The sequence below is a fragment of the Prionailurus viverrinus genome, chromosome E2 (assembly GCF_022837055.1).
Source record: "Prionailurus viverrinus isolate Anna chromosome E2, UM_Priviv_1.0, whole genome shotgun sequence".
NCBI classification, from domain to species: Eukaryota; Metazoa; Chordata; class Mammalia; order Carnivora; family Felidae; genus Prionailurus; species Prionailurus viverrinus.
In genome coordinates, this window is record NC_062575.1 from 34,670,124 (window position 1) to 34,690,085 (window position 19,962).

At 41.0% G+C, this 19,962-nt stretch overlaps 1 protein-coding gene across 3 annotated transcripts in view; it reads right to left on the reverse strand.

Annotated features, from left to right (window-relative positions):
* HEATR3 (HEAT repeat containing 3) overlaps positions 1–19,962 on the reverse strand; it is a 40,237-nt gene that overhangs the window by 6,521 nt on the left and 13,754 nt on the right. For 2 of the 3 annotated variants that reach the window (XM_047835942.1, XM_047835944.1), the window contains 6 exons: positions 17,621–17,711; positions 17,356–17,513; positions 17,006–17,088; positions 15,944–16,080; positions 9,346–9,434; positions 2,424–2,567 (listed from right to left, as the gene is read on the reverse strand). In XM_047835942.1, the coding sequence (XP_047691898.1) occupies positions 2,424–2,567; positions 9,346–9,434; positions 15,944–16,080; positions 17,006–17,088; positions 17,356–17,513; positions 17,621–17,711 (702 nt within the window). The remainder of the gene's footprint in view (positions 1–2,423; positions 2,568–9,345; positions 9,435–15,943; positions 16,081–17,005; positions 17,089–17,355; positions 17,514–17,620; positions 17,712–19,962) is intronic. The other variant, XM_047835943.1, reaches the window with a different exon arrangement.

The following is a 19,962-nucleotide window of genomic DNA, read 5'->3' on the forward strand; positions in this document are numbered from 1 at the left end:
CTTAACAACACAAGGAAGCAATCAGACAAATCCAGAAGGTTGGACACTATGAGACAACCCTAGGAATTGAGGAAAAAAACAGGTGGTGGTAGGGGTGCCTGGCTGACTCAGCTGGTACAGTGTGTGACTCGTGATCTCAGGGTTTTGAGTTCAAGCCCCACGATGGGCATAGAGCTTACTCAAAAAGAAAGGAAGAAACAAACATACAAACAGGTAGTGGTAGGCACTGCCAGGGAGAAGTTTCCAGATTGAGAGAGGCTTAGAAGATCCACAACCAAACACAACACATAGACTTGACTTAAATCCTGGTTTAAACGAACTATCCATAAATAAATGTTTTTGAAACTGAAAACATCTGAATATGGACCATGTATGAGACGTGATTGCTGACTGTGTAAGGTGTGATAATGGTGGTTATGTCACAAACTGTCCCTATTTTTAAGACATGCATACTGGGGCGCCTGGGTGGCTCAGTCGGTTGAGCATCCAACTTCAGCCCGGGTCACGATCTCGCGGTCTGTGAGTTCGAGCCCTGCGTCAGGCTCTGGGCTGATGGCTCAGAGCCTGGAGCCTGCTTCCAATTCTGTGTCTCCCTCTCTCTCTGCCCCTCCCCCGTTCATGCTCTGTCTCTGTCTCAAGAATAAATAAACGTTAAAAAAAAATTAAAAAAAAAAAAAAGACATGCATACTGAACCAACAGGGGCAAAATACCATTATGCCTTTAATACCGAGCTTTAAAACATTTTTTAAAAAAATGTTTAATGTTTATTTATTTTTGAGAGAGAGAGAGACAGAGTGTGAGTGGGGGAGGGGCAGACAGAGGGAGAGACACAGAATCGGAAGCAGGCTCCAGGCTCCGAGCTGTCAGCACAGAGCCCGATGTACAGCTTGAACCCACGAACCATGAGATCATGACCTGAGCCAAAGTCGGACACTTAACCGATTGAGCCACTCAGGTGCCCCTCTGCTTTGCTTCATGCTTGGAAATGTGACTAAATACAAACATTCAAAAAAATCTCATGTTATGGCTGAGAAAAACTTGTTGCTCCACTCAAGTGGACCTTGGGAATTACAGTGTTAAGGGGCGGGAAGTGATTGAACACGCACATGGCTGTACGCACACACAACCACACAGCTACATTCTCTCTCGTTTATGTGTCTATATATCTAGAATAACACAGAAGAAAGGGGTAACAGTGGCTGCCTCTCTACAGTTAAACTGGGGGAAAGTTATAAAGGGAGAGGAGTTTTTTCATTAATATTCTTTTTACTTGTCTGTTTTGTTACGTGCAGGTATCTTTTCAAAATAAGGTTCTTAAAAATGAGTCATGGTTCGGGTGCCTGGGTGGCTCAGTTGGTTGAACGTCCAACTTCGGCTCAGGTCATGACCTCATGGTTGGTGAAGTGCAAGCCCCATGTCAGGCTCTGTGCTGACGGCTCAGAACCTGGAGACTGCTTCGGATTCTGTGTCTCCCTTTCTCTCTGCTCCTCACCCATTCATGCTTTGTCTCTCTCTCTCAAAATAAATAAACGTTAAAAAAAAATGAGTCATTGTTGTAAAGGTGTTAGCAACTTAAGTACTTCCTAACAAATGGTTTACTACCCATGAATTAGTAATTAATACTTCAGCAATTACCACAATGAAGGGTAACTTTACTATCACTGTCCTTTTAGTTACTAGTGATGCTGTGTCTCGAGCAGATTAGTTCCTGAGCGACTGTGCCTCGACGAAGTGCTGGAAGCAAGTATGTTGAAGCTTGCGGCTTCAAATTTACGAAGTGGCATCAGAGGGGACTGTGTGGTACTGTTCAGAATGCACGTTGGCCGGGCGTGCTAAGAGAACTGGCGAGCGGTTCCTTCATCACTAGGAGAATGGAACATGCTCATATTTTATGTAACAGCAAAAGCAGAGGTACCTGAGACAATGCTGAACTCGTCTTTCACTGCAGACAAGTTCATTTTTGAAAAAGTATCTCTGGAATAAAGTTAAACGGCAAAATGCAACTCAACTTTTCAAGTACCTAATTCACGTAGGCAGATCAAGCCAAATTCAAAGGGCATATTTTAATAATGTACTTTAGTAAGCAAATTCTTGATAGGATTTCTTCTCATGATGTCCACAGAAGTTTTTAAATATCCCACACTGGGGTGCTTGAGTGGCTTAGTTGGTTGAGTGTCCGACTCTTGACTTTGGCTCAGGTCATGATCTTACCCTCATGAGATTGAGCCACTCATCAGGCTCTGCACTGGGCATGAAGCCTACTTGGGATTCTCTCTCCCTCTCCCTTTGCCTATCCCTCGCTCACTCATGTTCCCTCCTTCCCTCCCTCTCCCTCTCTCAGAAAAAGAAAAAAAAATCCCACACCAACAATTACCCTGTTTCTAATGATTTAACATTTTACATTAGAAGCATATTGTTTTACCTTAAGAGTTTCCAGTGTTCCATCTTCTTTGGCAAGGACGCTGCCAGTGATTCCTAAAATACTAACAACGTTTACTCTCACCCCTGTATTACTACTATGAATGCCGGCTGTGCACAATGTCATCAGCTGATCGGGAGTCATGCACTGTTGAAAAGGAAGAAGAGAGTATTTATGGTGTTAAACTCGACCAGTTCCAATAGTACGCACAACAGGACTGACAGGAATGTCACTAAGAAAAGTTATTACTTACTCTAATCGCTCCTAAATACAGCTGGTATTCTTGAACTAAGATGAGGCCTGTTCATGTCACTGTTATTACTCAATTTACCATAGCTGTAGGACTGTTAAGAGGGGCTTCATTTCCTATTAGTTTCATTTGAAGACTTTTGGTCAGATGTACGCAGACTAAAGAGATTCAAGTTTCTTTTTAACGTTAATCATAAGAACATTTTGAAAATGTAAATAAAATCCTGTAGCTTTAATAAAAATTGGCTGAATCTATGTAAGAACTCACCCTGAGATGTGTGTGGTATGGTAAATTATTAGAGATTGTAAAAACCATGAAATTATATAGTGCTTCTGCCGTGTAGTGATAATTTTCATTTTAAGATAATCTGAACACATATGTGGACGCAGGTATCACAAGAGAATTCGAATATCATGTTGCCAGGCTATCACCTGTGAGGAGCAGCCCAGCATGGTAACTAAGGGCTTTGGATTTGGAATCTGACATCCTGAATTCACAACCTGGCTCTACTCCTTACCACTTAGCAATCCTGTGCAAAATACTTGACCCCACTAAGTTCTCCATTTCTCCATGAGTAGTGCAGGGACAGTGATCACCATGCAGAGGGGCTAAGAGGATTAAGTAATGCACACAAAAATGCACATATGTATATACACACACACATATAAAATACTGAACAGGTTTTTTAATGTTTATTTATTTATTTTGAGAGTTGGAGGGGAAGAGAGAGAATCCAGAGAGAATCCCAACCAGGCTCTGCCTTGTCAGTGCAGAGCCTGACATGGGTCCTGACCTCACAAACTGTGACATCATGACTTGAGCTGAAATGAAGAGTAAAGTGCCCAACTGACTGACCCAAGTGCCCCAAGATACTCAACAATTCTAAACAAGCTCATTTCTGAATCAGCTACACTGCTTCTGCCAAATCTAAAGGAAATAGCTAATAGGCTCAGGTTTCTTAGAAAACACTCTACTGGAAACAATCCCACCAACCACAGGATTGTTCACAGCCAGAACAAGGCTGCTATGAATGATGAAGGCAGGCTGCTTTACTACCAGCATGACTCACAAACGTTAAGTCGCCCAGTGTGCACAAACCTACAAGGTAGAGAACTAGACAGGGGAGCAGGACAGTCACACTCCAGTCTTAGTGCCGTCATTCAGCACCTCTAGTCCCTGGTTTCCTTTTTTTGTAAAGCATTAGAGAGCCAGGGTCCTTCTAGTTCTCAAATCCCATGCTCATGCCCAATACATAGCCAATCTGAAAATCTATGGCCTGAATATATATGAATGCCTAGACATTAACTGGGCATGAGCAGGGAGTAATTCTCTTTAAACATCAGACTGACCCAGTAAGCTACTGCTGAAGATCATGCAAAATCAATAAAAATACTTTATATTTCTATAGGCCCTACAGTATAGGGTCTTCTAATCCTCTCTCCATTATTACCATTCCCATTTCAAAGAAACTAAGGGTCAAAAGTTATGTTCTTGAAAGAAAATTCTCAAATATACAAAGAAAAAAAATTTAAGGTTTATATATTAAAGACCAACAGCGAATACTGTATTTGACAGAAAAGCACCAGAGACATTCTCACTATGCTGTGGACCAAGATAAAGTGTCGGAAGCACTGCTCTAGGGTGTGGCCATGGAGTAGAAGTAGGAAGGAAGACAAGATGGCCAGAGAAAGGGAGGTCCAGGAACTTCAAAGCCAGGTCACTTGCATCTATGTGGGGAGCATCTATGTGGATCCTGAAGTCACCTAGAATCATGACAGGACTATTGAAGAGTAATAAAGCCCAACAGCAGGAATCTTTAAGGAACAAAGGGTGTCTTGGGCACCCTATGGATGGCTATAACCAAGAGAAGTGGGTGGTATGGTCCAATGACATATTAATCAACACTGGAAGATTTGAGAAAGGAAGGAGCAAGGATGGTATAGCACACTGGTACCCAAACTTAGTGTGCATGCCAATCACCTGGAGAACTTCTTCAAATATAGACCACTGGGCCCCTCCCCAAAGTTTCTGCTTAAGTCGACTGGGGGTGAGGCCCTAAGATTTGGCCTTATATATGAAGAAGAAAAAGACCACCACCAAAATAGCAAAACTGAGAAAACACAGGAACAGTTACAGAAAAAAAAAAAAAAAAAAAAACAAAAAACCAAAGGCCCTTAAAATACATAAAAAGACATCCAATCTCCCCAGAAGAAGAGAAATGCAAATTAGAATGAGATATAACTTCTCAGCTATCAAACTGGTTAAAATCCAACATTCTGACAATGTACTCTGCTGGTGTGGCTACAGCAAAATAGGCACTCTCACTGCTGGTGGAGATTCAAGATGGCTCAAAGTCTAAGGAGCGGACTACAGCAGTAATTAGCAAAATTAGAACTCCATCTCTTCTCTGACCCAGCAAGCCCACTTCTAGGCATCTATCCCCAAGACTCAATGGCAAAAACACAAATTAACATCTGTAAAAAAGTCATTTGCTGCGGTTCTATTTATAATAGCAAAGACTGACTGGAAAGTAAAATACCCACCAATAGCAGACAGGTTGAATGAATAAGGAACACCTACACGACGGAGTAAATAATATGAAGCTGTAAAAAAAGATGTAAGAGGGGAGCCTGGGTGGCTCAGTTTGTTAAGCATCTGACTCTTGACTTCAGCTCAGGTCATGGTCTCATGGTTTGTGGGATCGAGCCCTGTGTCAAGCTCTGTGCTGACAGCCTAGAGCCTGCTTGGGATTCTCTCTCCCCCTCTCCCTCTAATCCTCCCCAACTTGCGCACATGCTCTCTCTTGCGCACAATCTCTCTCTCAAAAGAAATAGTAAATTTAAAAAAAAAAAAAGAAATGAGAAAGATACCTATGTACTATGATGATTAATAAAGGAGGGAAGAACAGCAAGGGGCAGAAGCACTACTTTGAAGAAAGGGCTGAAATACAAATGCCTACATATTTGCTTATGTTTTTAAAATAAGAATGATAGAATGATAAATCAAAAACCAAAATGGATGGTTACCGGAAAGGGAAGAACAGGGCCAAAGGGATACACTCTGAAGTGTACAGCTCAGTAGCAGGAAGTACTTTCACACTGTTGTGCAACCAGCCATCACCCATCCACCCCCAGAACTCCATCCCCTTAAACAGGACGCCCCTACTCTCTCCTTCCCCCTAACCCCTGACAGCCATTGTTCTACATTCTGTCCTTATGAATTTAACTGTTCTAGGTACCTCATAAATGGAATCATACAATATTTGTCCTTTGTGTTTGGTTTATTTCACTTAATGTAATGTCTTCAAGGTTCACCTAGGTGATAGTATTACAATTGCGTTCCTTTTTAAAGCTGAAAAATATCCCATCGTATGTATATATTATATTTTCCTCTGAATATATCTTGTTTCAGTTTGTGTGTGTGTGTGTGTGTGTGTGTGTTTTTGAACTAGGCTCCATGCCCAACATGGGCCTCAAACTCACAACCCTGAGATTAAGAGTCTCATGCTCTACCGACTGAGCCAGCCGCTCCAACCTGTTTTAGTTTTGTTACTGAAACTGTGTAAAATAAAAATTAAAGCAAAATGAGAAAAGGACTCTTAAAAAAAGGAAAGCTAAAACAATCGAAACTAACTTTATAACAAGCCACAAAGACAATTTTTTCAAGCAACTTTAAAACACAGCAATTTGTACAAGAAATCTTAAACTGGGGCGCCTGGGTGGCGCAGTCGGTTAAGCGTCTGACTTCAGCCAGGTCACGATCTTGCGGTCCGTGAGTTCGAGCCCCGCGTCGGGCTCTGGGCTGATGGCTCAGAGCCTGGAGCCTGTTTCCGATTCTGTGTCTCCCTCTCTCTCTGCCCTTCCCCCGTTCATGCTCTGTCTCTCTCTGTCCCAAAAATAAATAAACGTTGAAAAAAAAAAAAAAAAGAGTCTGTTAAAAAAAAAAAAAGAAATCTTAAACTACATTCAGTTGTGTTACTGTTAGTAGTAACAGCATTGTTATCTTGAAACTATTAAATACATTCTGTAGGATAAAGCAAATAATTTCAACATCACTAAGAAGCAAGATTTGCAGTACCCAAAAGATACAATTATATATCAAAAGTTAAGTAAAAATACTTTAGCCTTTTTACTTAAACTGGAAATATCAGCATGACATTGTGATTTATTTTTTCTCTTCCCATGAAATTCTTATTTCCTAGCTATTTCCACTAAAAAAGTCCAGAAGCAACGACAACATAGCAAAAGTATTCCAAAACTTAATTTCCCACTAAAGATATTAGGGCTGCTGGGGAAAATGACTCCAGGTTTCAAGCAGGAAAAGTACAAGATGAGTCTGGGACAGCTGCTTGTACCCAAGAAGCTCTCAAATCTAGTGGGCTCAGGAGCCACAGAGAAGAGACTTCTACTACTGACAGATGGGATCATTTCTTTTCTTTTCTTTCTTTTTTTTTTTTAGAGGGAGGGAGGGAGGGAGGGAGGGAGGGAGGGAGGGAGAGAGAGAGAGAGAGAGAGAGAGAGAGTGTGGGCGAGCAAGAGGGACAGAAGGAGACAGAATCCTAAGCAGGCTTCACACTCAGCACATGGGGCTTAATCCCATGACCCTGGGATCATGACCTGACTCAAAATCAATAATCAGACACTTAATCGACTAAGCCACTCAAGTGTCCCAACAGATGGGACAGTTTCTGCATCAAAGAAAAAAAGCTTATACTAGAATGAAATACAAATCTATTAAAAACCACGAGTTCATAATGATATTTAAAAAACCTCACTGGGGGCACCTGGGTGGCTCAGTCGGTTAAGCGTCCGACTTCGGCTCAGATCTCACAGTTTTTGACTTCAAGCCCTGCATCGGGCTCTGTGCTGACAGCTGAAAGCCTGGAGCCTGCTTTGGATTCTGTCTCCCTCTCTCCCTGCCCTCCCCCACTTGGGCTCTGTCTCTCTCTCTCTCTCTCTCAAAAATAAATAAATGTAAAAAAATTTAAAAACAAAACAAAAAAACACCTCACTGATCACTTTCTGAGACTGCTGAGGGCACTAACATGTTATTCTGGAGAAAAGTGTAGGGATGCAGAATCATATACACTTATCCCATCTTTCTGGTATGGACTTTATTTCAAAGTTACCAAATAACGGAGGAGACAGAAAGTTTCTCTATAGTAGAATCACAGCTAATAAATGTAAAAAAAATGACAAGATTAGAATGTGTCCATTTTGCAACCACTGATAAAATAACGGATCTAGACAACAGTAATCCCTGCTGGCTACAACCACTAAGGAATCCACTGATTAATCTTAACATCACTATTTATGAAAATACATAATTTGTGATAGGAAAGTAGAAAATACAGACAACACTATGAATTATTCTTGCCAAAAAATTTGATCCCAAATCTAATTAAGGCTCTAGACCTACCTTCCTAGGATATATGGACCACAGAGGGACACATTAACATTACCATTGTTAGCAACCAGCCAAATCTCAGAATGAGAAAAATTCTTCAAGACAAATAACAGGTTCTTCAATAAATAAATAGAAAAGGGAGAGGGGTGTTGGTAGGGGAAATGTTTTAAATTAAGAGATTTAAGAACCTGTGAATATACTAAAAACCACTGAATGGTACACTTCAAATGGGTGAATCATATGGTATGTGAATTAAATCTCACTAAAGCCGTTAAAAAAAAAATTGAAACGGAGGTATCAACCAAAAGCAATGTGTGGATCTTGTTTGGGTTCTGATCTAAACAAAAGCAACTGAAAAAGACATTTTCATGGCAATCAGAAAACACTGAACTCAGACTGCATACATCAAATGATGATAAAGCAATGTCTGTTAATTTGGGGGTAATGGTACTGTGGTCATGTTTTTTAAAAGTCCATTTTCTGTCACAGACACGTAATGAAGCACATAATAAAATACTTACGGGTGAAATAAACACAATTTGCTTTAAAGCAGTCCAGGTAACAAACACAAAGCGTAAGGGAGATAAAGAGAACAAGAAGGCCAGGATGTTGCCAACTCAGTGACACCTGTGGTTGGTGATACTATTATCTTTGCTTTTAGAGATGTTTGAAAATTTCCTTAATAAAAAGCAAAAAATAAAAGTGAGGAAGCACCTATCACAGAGATGCCCGTGGATCACTGTGGAGGGCCAGGAGGCATGCTTGAAAATTTCTGTAAACTGTTACAGAAGACTGATGGCTTTCAGAGAACATATTTGTGACTGTACGTCAACCAAGTTACATCGATAAAAAAGATTGTGTGTGTTGGTGGCACTGGCGGGAAGAAGGAAAATATTTTACTTTTTATTTTAAGCACATATGATTTCTCTTTACAAGGATCATACATTACTCTTCAAACAAATACTTTTAATATGTTTTTTTAATGTTTATTTTTATTTTTGAGAGAAAGAGTGGGCGCAAGTGGGGAAGGGGCAGAGAGAGAGAGATAGAGGATCCAAAGTGGGCTCTGCACTGACAGCAGAAAGCCCGACATGGAGCTCGAACTCATGAACCGTGAGATCATGAGCTGAGCCAAAGTCAGACGCTTAACCAACTGAGCCACCTAGGCGTCCCCCCCAAAATAAATACTTAAAAAAAAAAAGTTATTAACTTTGCCTCCATAATGCAGAATCTTTGCTGGTTTCATATAAAAATTTTTAAGAATCTTACCTGAGAAATGTTCTTGGAGGCCATTGTTTGCAAAAGGGCCCTCAAGGCACTACTTATGGCTTCTAGAAAGTCAACATGCTTAGCAAAATCTAAAACACAAAAGTGAAATACACATTTGTCTTTCTCTAAGACAAGTTACTTTGTAGGAAAAGAAACAATCAAAACACCGCATGTTAAATCTTAATATATGCTATTATAATTAACACTTTTGATATTGAGCCCGCATTTCCACAGTTCTTTGTGAGCTACATACTTGAGTTTGAAAAGACGTCCACAATTGAAATAATCATAACAAGGGAGCATTCTACGGATAGTCCTTGCCTTCCAGACACTGGATTTTCATTTGATCTCCTTCTTTAGCACGTGCTAAGCCTGAGCTAGCCTTCGTAGACGGAATTCAACCTTTCACAGGTTGCCATCACGGTGCTAGGCAGAACTAGCATGGAGATGTCTCCCAAATCAGAGTACTTCCTCACCGACCTAAGTCCACTACGTAGTCAACAACTGTTGTTTGCACAGGGCTAGGCCACTACACCTCCATGGCTTCAATGGTTTCTATGGTTTTGACTGACCCAACTTCCCCTTCCCATTCCTGCTCACTTTTACTCTTTTCTTACTGTCCCTTCTTCCGACACAGGACAAATGGAACAACAGCAACAAACAATTATGTTTACAGTTATACAGAAGGGTGTGGGTCACCCAGGCAGGCTAGCTCTCTAACGTCTTAGGTGGGAAGGGAAAGTGATGGATTTGCTGTGGTAGATTATACATTTTTTTTTTTACATTTATTTATTTTTGAGAGACAGAGCACAAATGGGGGAGGGACAGAGAGAGGAGACACAGAATCCGAAGCAGGCTCCAGGCTCTGAGCGGTCAGCACAGAGCCTGACGCGGGGATCAAACCCACAAACCGCAAGATCATGACCTGAGCTGAAGTCGGACGCTCAACCAACTGAGCCACCCAGGAGCCCCTGCTGTGGTAGGTTATATATTAAATAGCCACAATGGTACTTCCATTTCTGCATGATCTTCCCAAGCCTTGCCACATCCCATAAAGATGTAAAATCTATTTCCCCTCCCCTTGAATCTGGGGGGGACTTTGTGACTTCTATAAGCAACAGGACACATGAACACGACAGGCTAGGTCCTAAAAGGCACCACGGCTTGCACCTGACTCACATGTGTTTGCTCTTTTTTCTCTTTCAACTCTTACCCTTGGAACCCAGCCACCATGTTATAAGGAAGCCTAGATCATATGAAGAGGTCACCTATGGGTGTTCCGGCTGACAGCCCCTGAGCCAACTATCAACATATGAGTGAACAAGACTTCAGAAGTTCTGCCTTCCAGTTTTCTGGCAGAAACCCTAGAGTTTCTCAACCCTAGCACCATGGACATTTTGGACCAAACAATTCTTTGGGGTCCCTTCTACACTGTAGGGTATAAGAGCAGCATCCCTGGCTTCTCCCCTCTAGATAACAGCAGCAACCCCCAAGTTATAAGAACAAAAAATACCTCCAGACATTGCCAAATGTTCCCTGTGGGGAAAAATTGCCCCTAGTTGAGAACCCCTGGCCTAGACATTGTGGAGTAGAGACAAACCATCTCTGACCTATAGAAACCCTGAGAAAAACTCATGAGTATTGTTTTAAGCCACAAAGTTTTGGGGTGCTTTGCTATATGGTAACAGATACCTTGGCTTTCTGCCTCCTGCTGCCTGGGGCCCTAGAAAGGTTCCAAACAATGCCCTTTTCTGGACTGCCTGCATGAGAACGTGCCAGCTTCTGCATAGATTTGAATCAAATCTGCGTATTTTATTTTTTTGACCTTCCTTTTCAGATATATCTTACGTACTGAAGTAGGGAGTTCCTGTAAGTTTCACAGAACATACACTAAGCTTTAGGATCAGACAGACCTGGGATGGAATCCTGCCTTTGACTTTATATGACCTCTCATGTTGGCCTCTGGTCAAATGTTACCTCCTCGGAGAGGCCTTTCAACGTAAACCCATCTAATACGGCACCTGAACCAATTATGCTTGTCATTTTTCTTCCTAGATAAAATTACATTAAATCTATGAGATTGTAAGTTCCGTGAGCACAGTAGTCTTGCTTATCTCATCCACGCCTGGATCCCTCAGACCTGGAGAGTGGAACATGGCATAAAGCGTTCAATAAATATAGCTAAAGAAATGAATGCCCCAGAAGGAGTTCCTCAACCTCTCTAAATCTCAGCTTCCTTATCAGGAGGGTGGGGTAATGAGGCCTTGCTCATAGAGCCTAGCACCTAAAAGGCACTCAAAAATCGGTGTAAGGTCATTACTAATAAAATTCAAAAAGTCACCATACTGGCTCTGAAAAGTAAGTTATATTTATATTTGATTACAGCTATTAAGTGTAGCCCTAGACACTCATGAACTGCACATAAAACAATTAAACAACATCATGAAGAAATAACTGAATACAAACTAGAACACACTCGAAACAATTTTTTTCTATCTTCCATTCTAAGAAAAATAACCATTACTTTAGATTCAAAACACTAATCTAAACCACACTACTATTTTACATTATGTGCAATTTATACTTTCCCTAAATTAAGGATTATTATTTGGATGACTTTTATTTAATTCACATTTCTGGTCATTTATCCATTTTGGGAAAGGAATTTCAAACTACCCTGCCTTTCTGAGAAATTCCCAGTAAAAGGTCAACAAATATGGTATTGTTGAAGAAATTAAGTAAAGGTCAATAGAAGTTAAACAAAAGAGGTGACTAAAATGTCTTTCCCCTCAACTTTGTTCGGCATGTAAGAATTTGTAGCACATCTTAATGCAGGTAAATAATCAACTCACAAGTAATTAAGCAGCAAATTTTATTTAGGTGAATTGTTCAGACTGATTTTCAATTGCCTTCTTTCCCTCCCTCCCTGTCTTCCTTCCTTGAAAGTTTATTTGAGAGAGTGCGGGGGAGGGGCAGAAAGAGAGGGAGAGAGAATCCCAAGCAGGCCCTGTGCTGTCAGCACACAGCCTCACGTGGGGCTTGAACTCATGAACCGTGAAATCATGACCAGAGCTGAAGTTGGACGCTTAACTGACTAAGCCACCCAGGCACCCCCCAGAACCGTAGTTCAGCATTAAAAGTAAAGTAAGTTAAGGGCACCTGGGTGACTCAGTCAGTTGAGTGAGTGACTTCGGCCCAGGTCACAATCTTGCGGTTCATGAGTTCAAGCCCCACATCAGGCTCTGTACTGACAGCTCAGAGCTTGAGACCTGCTTTGGATTCTGTGTCTCCCTCTCTCTCTGCCCTTCCCCCGCTTGCACTCTCTCTCTCTCAAAAATAAGTAAAAACATTTAAAATTTTTAAAAAAGTAAAATAAGTTAGGCAGAGTTGTATGATCCTCATATATTTAATGTTCAGAGATAATAACACAAGGAGTTAGAGACATTTAGCCCCATCCTCCACAAAATTCTCCAATAACAGTTCAAACCACCCACCTAAAACCCACAAGGTTATGTAACTTAATAAATCTCTGTTTAAAAGGAATTTTAGAATACCATCTCTAAATACAAGCAATTATCCTCTATCAAAAATTTCATTCTGATAAGAAAAGGTTATGTCAACAATACCCCTGGACTTGGAATTTACTTAAAGCGTTTAATTCTAGTTTCCTACAGTTCAGAAACTTCCCATTATTTTTCCAAGGCTGAACTTAGTCTCATTTTCCTGTGATCTTCCAGGTAATAAATGTGCAAGCATCAGGGACCACAAATAGCCAGCTGAACTGGGAGAAGCATACCTGTTCTCTGCACAGCAGAGGCACAGCATATGTGCACTTACTCAAGTGAAACAAACTCTTTCTGCTAGTTGGAGATGGGGCTTCCAGTTCCTTGACTGGACTCCCACTGAAAAAATGGCTCAGAGGCAAGACATGACAGTTTGTTCTGCCAGTGAGGCAGATAGGATCCCCTGCGGTTAGGCAGGTATTAGAAGCAGTGATAGGCTTGGATAGGTCATGCTCCCCTGGGAGCATGGCTGTGCACAATCCCATTTGGCCCGGCTCCCTACAGGGCACCCATGTGAATGGGTGGATGGGAGAGGGCCTGAGCAACAGTAGCCCCCTCCCTCCCCTACCATGGGACATTCAGCTGGGCTGACAGGAGCCACAATGTCAGCAAAAGTCAGATAAAATATCCCCCTCTCCAGTGACCACCCCCCCCAACACCATCCAAATCTCCGCCTGGTTCATAAGACTGGGAGACAAACACAAAGCTACGGCGGGGGCGCCTGGGTGGCTCATTTGGTTAAGCTTCCCACTCCTGATTTTGGCTCAGGTCATGACTCTCACGGCTCGTGAGTTCGAGCCCCACATTAGGCTCTGCACTGACAGCATGGAGCCTGCTCAGGATTTTCAGTGTCTGTCTCTCAAAAATAAACAAACATTGGGGGAAGAAAAAAAAAAAAAAGCTATAGTTATCTGGCCACCTCATGCTGACAAGTCACTTCTGTAGCTTGCCCAGTCCTGTCCATATCGTGTGTTAGGTGTGGCTGGGCACAGTTTTCACATGATCGCACCGGTGAAAGAATGCACAGCCTGAGATCACTGGAAAATTACATCTGCTGACTAACTAATGTTGGAAGGTCAGGAGAGACAGAATAACTATATACGGGTTTCTGAACATTTACTCAATTTTTAAAAATGACGTAGAACTTCTGAAACATGCACTATTAAAACCACAGCACCTCGTATTAACTTGATGGAGTGCAAAATAGATGTCTAAAAGAACTGGGAATTGGGTACCTGACTGGCTCAATCAGAGTTGCAAATGACTCTTATCTCGGGGTTGAGTTTGAGCCCTATGTTGGGTGGAGAGATTACTTAAAAATAAAATATTTAAAAATAATGATAATTTAAAAATCTTTAAAACAAAGAACTGGGGAGCAACTCTCGAATGAATGTTTATACAGACACTTGCATGTAGTCAAAATCGACCATGTTTTGATCTTTTAAGAGTTTCAACTTTTTTTTTTTGAAGTCTTATTTATATAAGTGATCTCTACCCCCAACATGGGTCTCAAACTCATGACCCCAAATCAAGAGACACATGCTCCTCTGAGCCAGCCTGGTGCCCCTAGGAGTTTCAGCTCTTGACTTAATGGTGTGTCTAAAAAGAGGAGAGATACGTCAAGTAAATACTTTACAATGAGATTTGTGAGTAATACACCAATGGTAACACAGCGAGGTTACATCTTATTTGGTGGTTAAATTCTAAGGTTAGTACAGAAAGCAAATATTATATATCTTCAAGTTTACCCTCAAAAACTCCCTAAAGACACTCTGAAATTGAGGATCTGAGAGCAGCAAATTCTTATCTCCCAAATTACTCTCACTGCAGACATACATGTTAAGTAGGGCAATGTGGAGAATTTTCCTTTGCTACATAAAGTACTATTTTTCCCTCCCTCTCAGTCTCTCATTGTTTGTTTGGCTTGAGCTGCTATACTGTCATGTGACCAAGTCAAATGAGATTCTACTACCACAAACTATGAAAATCTGTTAGAAGAACATGCATTAACCCTTATACAGCTAGGTCACTTAGAAAAAATAGTTAACTACATATGGCATCTCCCTAGGTCTCTATGTACAAATGAAATTGATCCATATTAGAGACCTTGGTAATACCTCTTACCATGCAAAGGTATTTGAAAATAGGAATGTGTTAGAAAAAAGCAGGGTACGGTATTGTTATCTGGTAGTCTACCATTTGCCTTAAGAACACATGTATATACTTTTTTTTCAAATCATATACATATTTGATATTGAGAATTTCTCTGGAAGAACACACAAGAAACTGGTAACAGTGATGGACTCTGGGAGAGGAACTGGGTGGTGTGAGGAAAAGGAGGGAGGCTCTCTGCTTTATGTCCTGTAGTAACTTGTGAATTCTGTGATACATGTATAGATTACCCAATCAAATATAAATCAATGGTTTTATGTTTAAGAAGAAAAATGAAGAAAAATAAAGACTAAATAGGGTGGCCAGGTGGCTCACTCAGTTAAGCGTCCGACCTCTGATTTTGGCTCAGGTCATGATCCCAGGATTGTGGGATCAAGCCCTGGGTCGGGCTCTGTGCAGACAATATGGACCCACTTGGGATTCTCTCTCACTCACTCTCGCTCTCTCTCTCTCTCCCTGCCCCTCTCTCCCTCTTGCTCTTTCTCTCTCAAATAAAAATAAAAAAAGAAAAAAAATCTAAGAAAGAAAAAAAAAGAATGCTTAAAAAAAGAAAGAAAAAGAAAGACTAGAGAATTACCTGAATATCTTAATGGGGCTTAATATTTACGATATTTGTGATTCACCCTTATTGGCGTGACATAACTGGATGCAAGAAATCTTAATAATAAAACAAATACAACCCATAAACCAGCATATGGGCTGGACCCTATACCTCTGGCAACTATAAATATGACTCTTAGTGCTTGGGAAAGGTTTCTTCAGGTTGGATGACAAACACAGTACAATGCCAAAGTCCAAGTTCCTGGCCCTTCAAAATTCTGCTTGATCCAAACAGTCTTTTGCAATGAGGCCTAAATATTTACCTGGCTGTGAAAAAAGCAGCTGTGACAGATGTTGTGCAAGTGTCTGAAGAGCTGCGGCTCCCCCCAGATGGTCCACATCCAGGAGGGATACGAGACTCTGGAGACACACGAGGGCTCTGCACTGAATAGTGTTCATCCTGGAAAGGAAGCGAAAAAAATGAGGTCTGTTTCCCTAATGCGGTCTGTTACCCAACAGAATCCAGCATTAACTTTCCACCTAAGCTTCAGGCTCTAGCTGGGAATATCTGCAAGCAGAAGGTATATGGCTATTAACAAAGAATCTTAAGGTGAACTGTTTATCTACCTAATCAAATTGCTTGAGCACTCAGGGCTCGCGGCACAATTACTCACTTATGAGTCACAGGGAATCTGCTTTAGAAAAATTTTTATGCACAGCAGCATCTGAACTATTTTTAATTGTGAAATATAACATACGTAAAATGCTCAACACATATATAGAGTTTAATAGTTTATTCATATTTTATAAAGCAAACACTGTGCACCCAGATAATAAACACCGCCAGCACCCCCACAGCCCATCTACCCCTTCCCTATCACACCCCACCTCTCTGACCCCTAAAGGTCACCACTATCCAGACTTTTATGGTAAACATTTCCTTGCTCTTCTTTATAGGTTTATCACCTACGTATGTCTCTTGAGACAAAACAGTTAAGTGTTACCAGGTTTTGAACTTTGTAAAAGTGGAATCACAGTGTGATTATTCTTTTGTGCCTTGCCTTCTTGCTCAATGTTCCAGTTCGGTTTATTTTTATTTTTATTTTTTTAGTGCTGTACATATTCTGCTGCATGATTATGTCAAAATTTATTTATCCATTCTGCTGCTGATGGACACTGAGGTTGTTGGCAGGTTGGGGCAACTATGAACCACACTGCCATGTACATTCTCATGGCTTAGTGCACATATGCACCCCTTTTTCTAGGGAATACACATAAGAATAGAACTCTTGAATCTGGGGGGAGTCAGCATCTTCTATTTAAAGGCCCATCGTTTCACATAATCACATAATAACAAATAGTTTTGAAAATAGAAAAGTTCTTACTTTCTAACCAAAGATTTCCAAGTGGGACTTCTAGAACATAGGTCAACTGCAATGCTGTTTGGAAAGGCAGTTTTCTCAAAAATCTAGATTTAAAAGAAGGCAGTAAAGCAAAGGTTAAAGAGTAGTGTCATTTTACACAAGATCCCTTTTTCAAATCCCAACATGTTACCTCTACGTGAAATGGTCAGACATGGTGAGGACCTACTTACTGTTCCTCATACTCCCGGTACCGTTAGTCCTAGCTTGCTTCCTGCCAGTTACCTACAGTGTGAGCAAACCTCTTTCCCATACACAGTGAATAGCTAGCCCTCCCCATGCTCCAGAATGAGGCTAGACTTAAAACAGACTACCTTCTTTGGGATGAGGTAGTTGGTGAAAGCAGTGTGAACCTCATGGGAGAGGCAGAGGGGAGAGAGCAACTGGCCACCACACTCGCTGAAGGAATTCTCCATAAATGCATCACTCTCATCGCTGCTAGAAAGCTCTTCCCACTCATCGTCGGAGGGATCTGGGAAGAGTGCGAACCACACATAATTGGAATATTTAAGAAAATCCTCATGGAAGCTGCCCTTTCAGTCCAGGGGGAGAATGTCTCAGTGTAAACTGGTGACAAACCTTCACTGCAGCACATGTTGACGATAATTTCCAGAGCAGTCTGCTGAGCTGTCAACAATGCTATGGCTTCTCTCAGTTCCTTGTCAGTGGGCTTTAAAAAAAAAAAAAAAAAAAAATCAACCAACCAACTCTCAATGTTTGGGAAAATATTTTCACGTGGATGTCCTTAGTTAAAGCCTACTACATGATTTCTACCCTTGGACTAGAGCGCTTGGGGGATGGGGCAGCCAGAAGAAAAGTCCTAACGTGCTCAAGTACAAATAAGCATTATGATTCCTCTTGGCACTGTGCAGCAGGCCACTGATAACTGTGCTTCCATCTCTCTGAATGGCTGTTCTCTAAGTGTTGCTTAGTTAGCTGCAGAGAAGAGGTAAATATTCAGGAATTCTGAACTGAATTCACCCTGAAACTTAATCTAATGTGTTAAGAAGGAGCTCAGCCCACTAAGATTAAAACAAGAGCTCATTTCAGAGACCAGGCACTTATCCACAACAAACCTGCTTTTAGATGCTTACACGTCCTCTTGGAAAAGACTGCATTAACAAGAATTACTAACAAGCCCGTATACGCAGACAGGCTTGCTTCCTGGCTTTCTTTGAAGACCGCAATAAAGCATTTCTTTAAGACTGAAAAAAGGGGAGAACTTTTTTCCTCTGGAAATAATTAACATGAACTTATCAATTACTATTCTTAAAATGGGCTGTATAAATTTACATGACCTTAATTCTCAAGTTACCTATGAAAAGTGAAATAGCTACACTGATATTCCAGAAGAGTGCGTAAGCTAAAAATAACGTGTATTTCATTGTCTGAATGCTTCCCAAATTCAACAGGTTTCTAACTGCCTTCTCAATGCCTCTACAGTATTCTATTTAACAGATACACTGTCATTTATTAAGCATTCCACTAATTTGGAATATTACAGGTTACTGGGATATGACATTTCCTCAGATTTACTGGGTCAAAGGGACATCTACAGATCCTGTGACATGTTCCTATTTTCCCTTCAAAAAGGTTCATACTGATTTACAATCTCCCACCAACTTCTTGTACAATGATTTGACTGTAATTTTGAACCATGTTCAAAACTATTTATTTTTATTTTTTTAAAGTTTTATTTATGTAATCTTTACACCTGATGTGGGGCTCAAACCCACGACCCCGAGATCAAGAGTCACATGCTCCTCTGACTGAGCCAGCCAATGTTCAAAATTATTATTAAAGAATAATAAATAGGGGTGTCTGGCCAGCACAGTCGGTACGGCATACAGCTCTTGATCTCAGGGTTGTAAGCTCAAGCCCCACACTGGATGCAGAGGTTCCTTAAAGTGAAATCTGGGGCACCTGGGTGACCCAGTCAGTTAGACATCCAACTCATAGCTTTGGCTCAGGTCGTGACCTCATGGTTCATGGGTTTGAGACCCCGCATCAGACTGATGGTGCAGAGCCTGCTTGGGATTCTGTCTCCCTCTCTCTCTGCCCCTCTCCCCAGCTTGTGCTCTCTCTCTCAAAATAAAAAAAAAATTTTTAAATAAGTATCTACAACAAAAACAAAATAGTAATAAATTTAAAATAATAAAAGATAATACATTTATTAATAATTATTTTAAAAGCAACGTGTTAATTTAAAACATGTAGCTTAGGAATCCCTCCATTTGTATTCCTTTTATCACTGGCAAGAATGTACATGAAAATTATTCCTATCTGCTGTGCATATGATGTTCAAGTAAACATTAGAGTAGACTCAAAGTTAAGTAAGATATGTTGTTGCTGAGCTCCCATTCCCTTGAGATGTATGAAGATCTGACTCAGCAGAATCCTGAAATTAAGTTCTACTTCTTTATGTAATTCTCTTGCTCAGAACAGTTCCCTGCTTCTTACTGTCATCAAACTAACATAAAGAGCCAATCTAGATGAAATGTTATGACATCTGAGATTTGCTTCAAAATGTTCAGCACTGAGATGGGAGAGAAGGTGGGGAAATAGATGAAATAAAACAGACTATGATTTGATCACTGATAACTGTGGAAGCTGGGCGAGGGACTCCTCTAGTTCTGCCTATGCTAAAACAACAACTTGGGCTGGTTCCTTCTCTACATATTTGTGGCCATACCTTCTTAAGTTAAATGATGTGATTAAAGGTTTTGATGCCGAAGGACTCCTGCACCAGCCACCGGGCAGTGAGAAAGACCAGAGCCGACAAGCATTACACACTTTATATTCCTGGCACATACCAGCATGATGCCCAGCACCCTACTGGCACTTAAACACTGGCTGGCTGACCAGCGTGTTAACCATCCTGTCTACTGGGTTATGTTAATAGACTTTAAAAAACAAGTTTT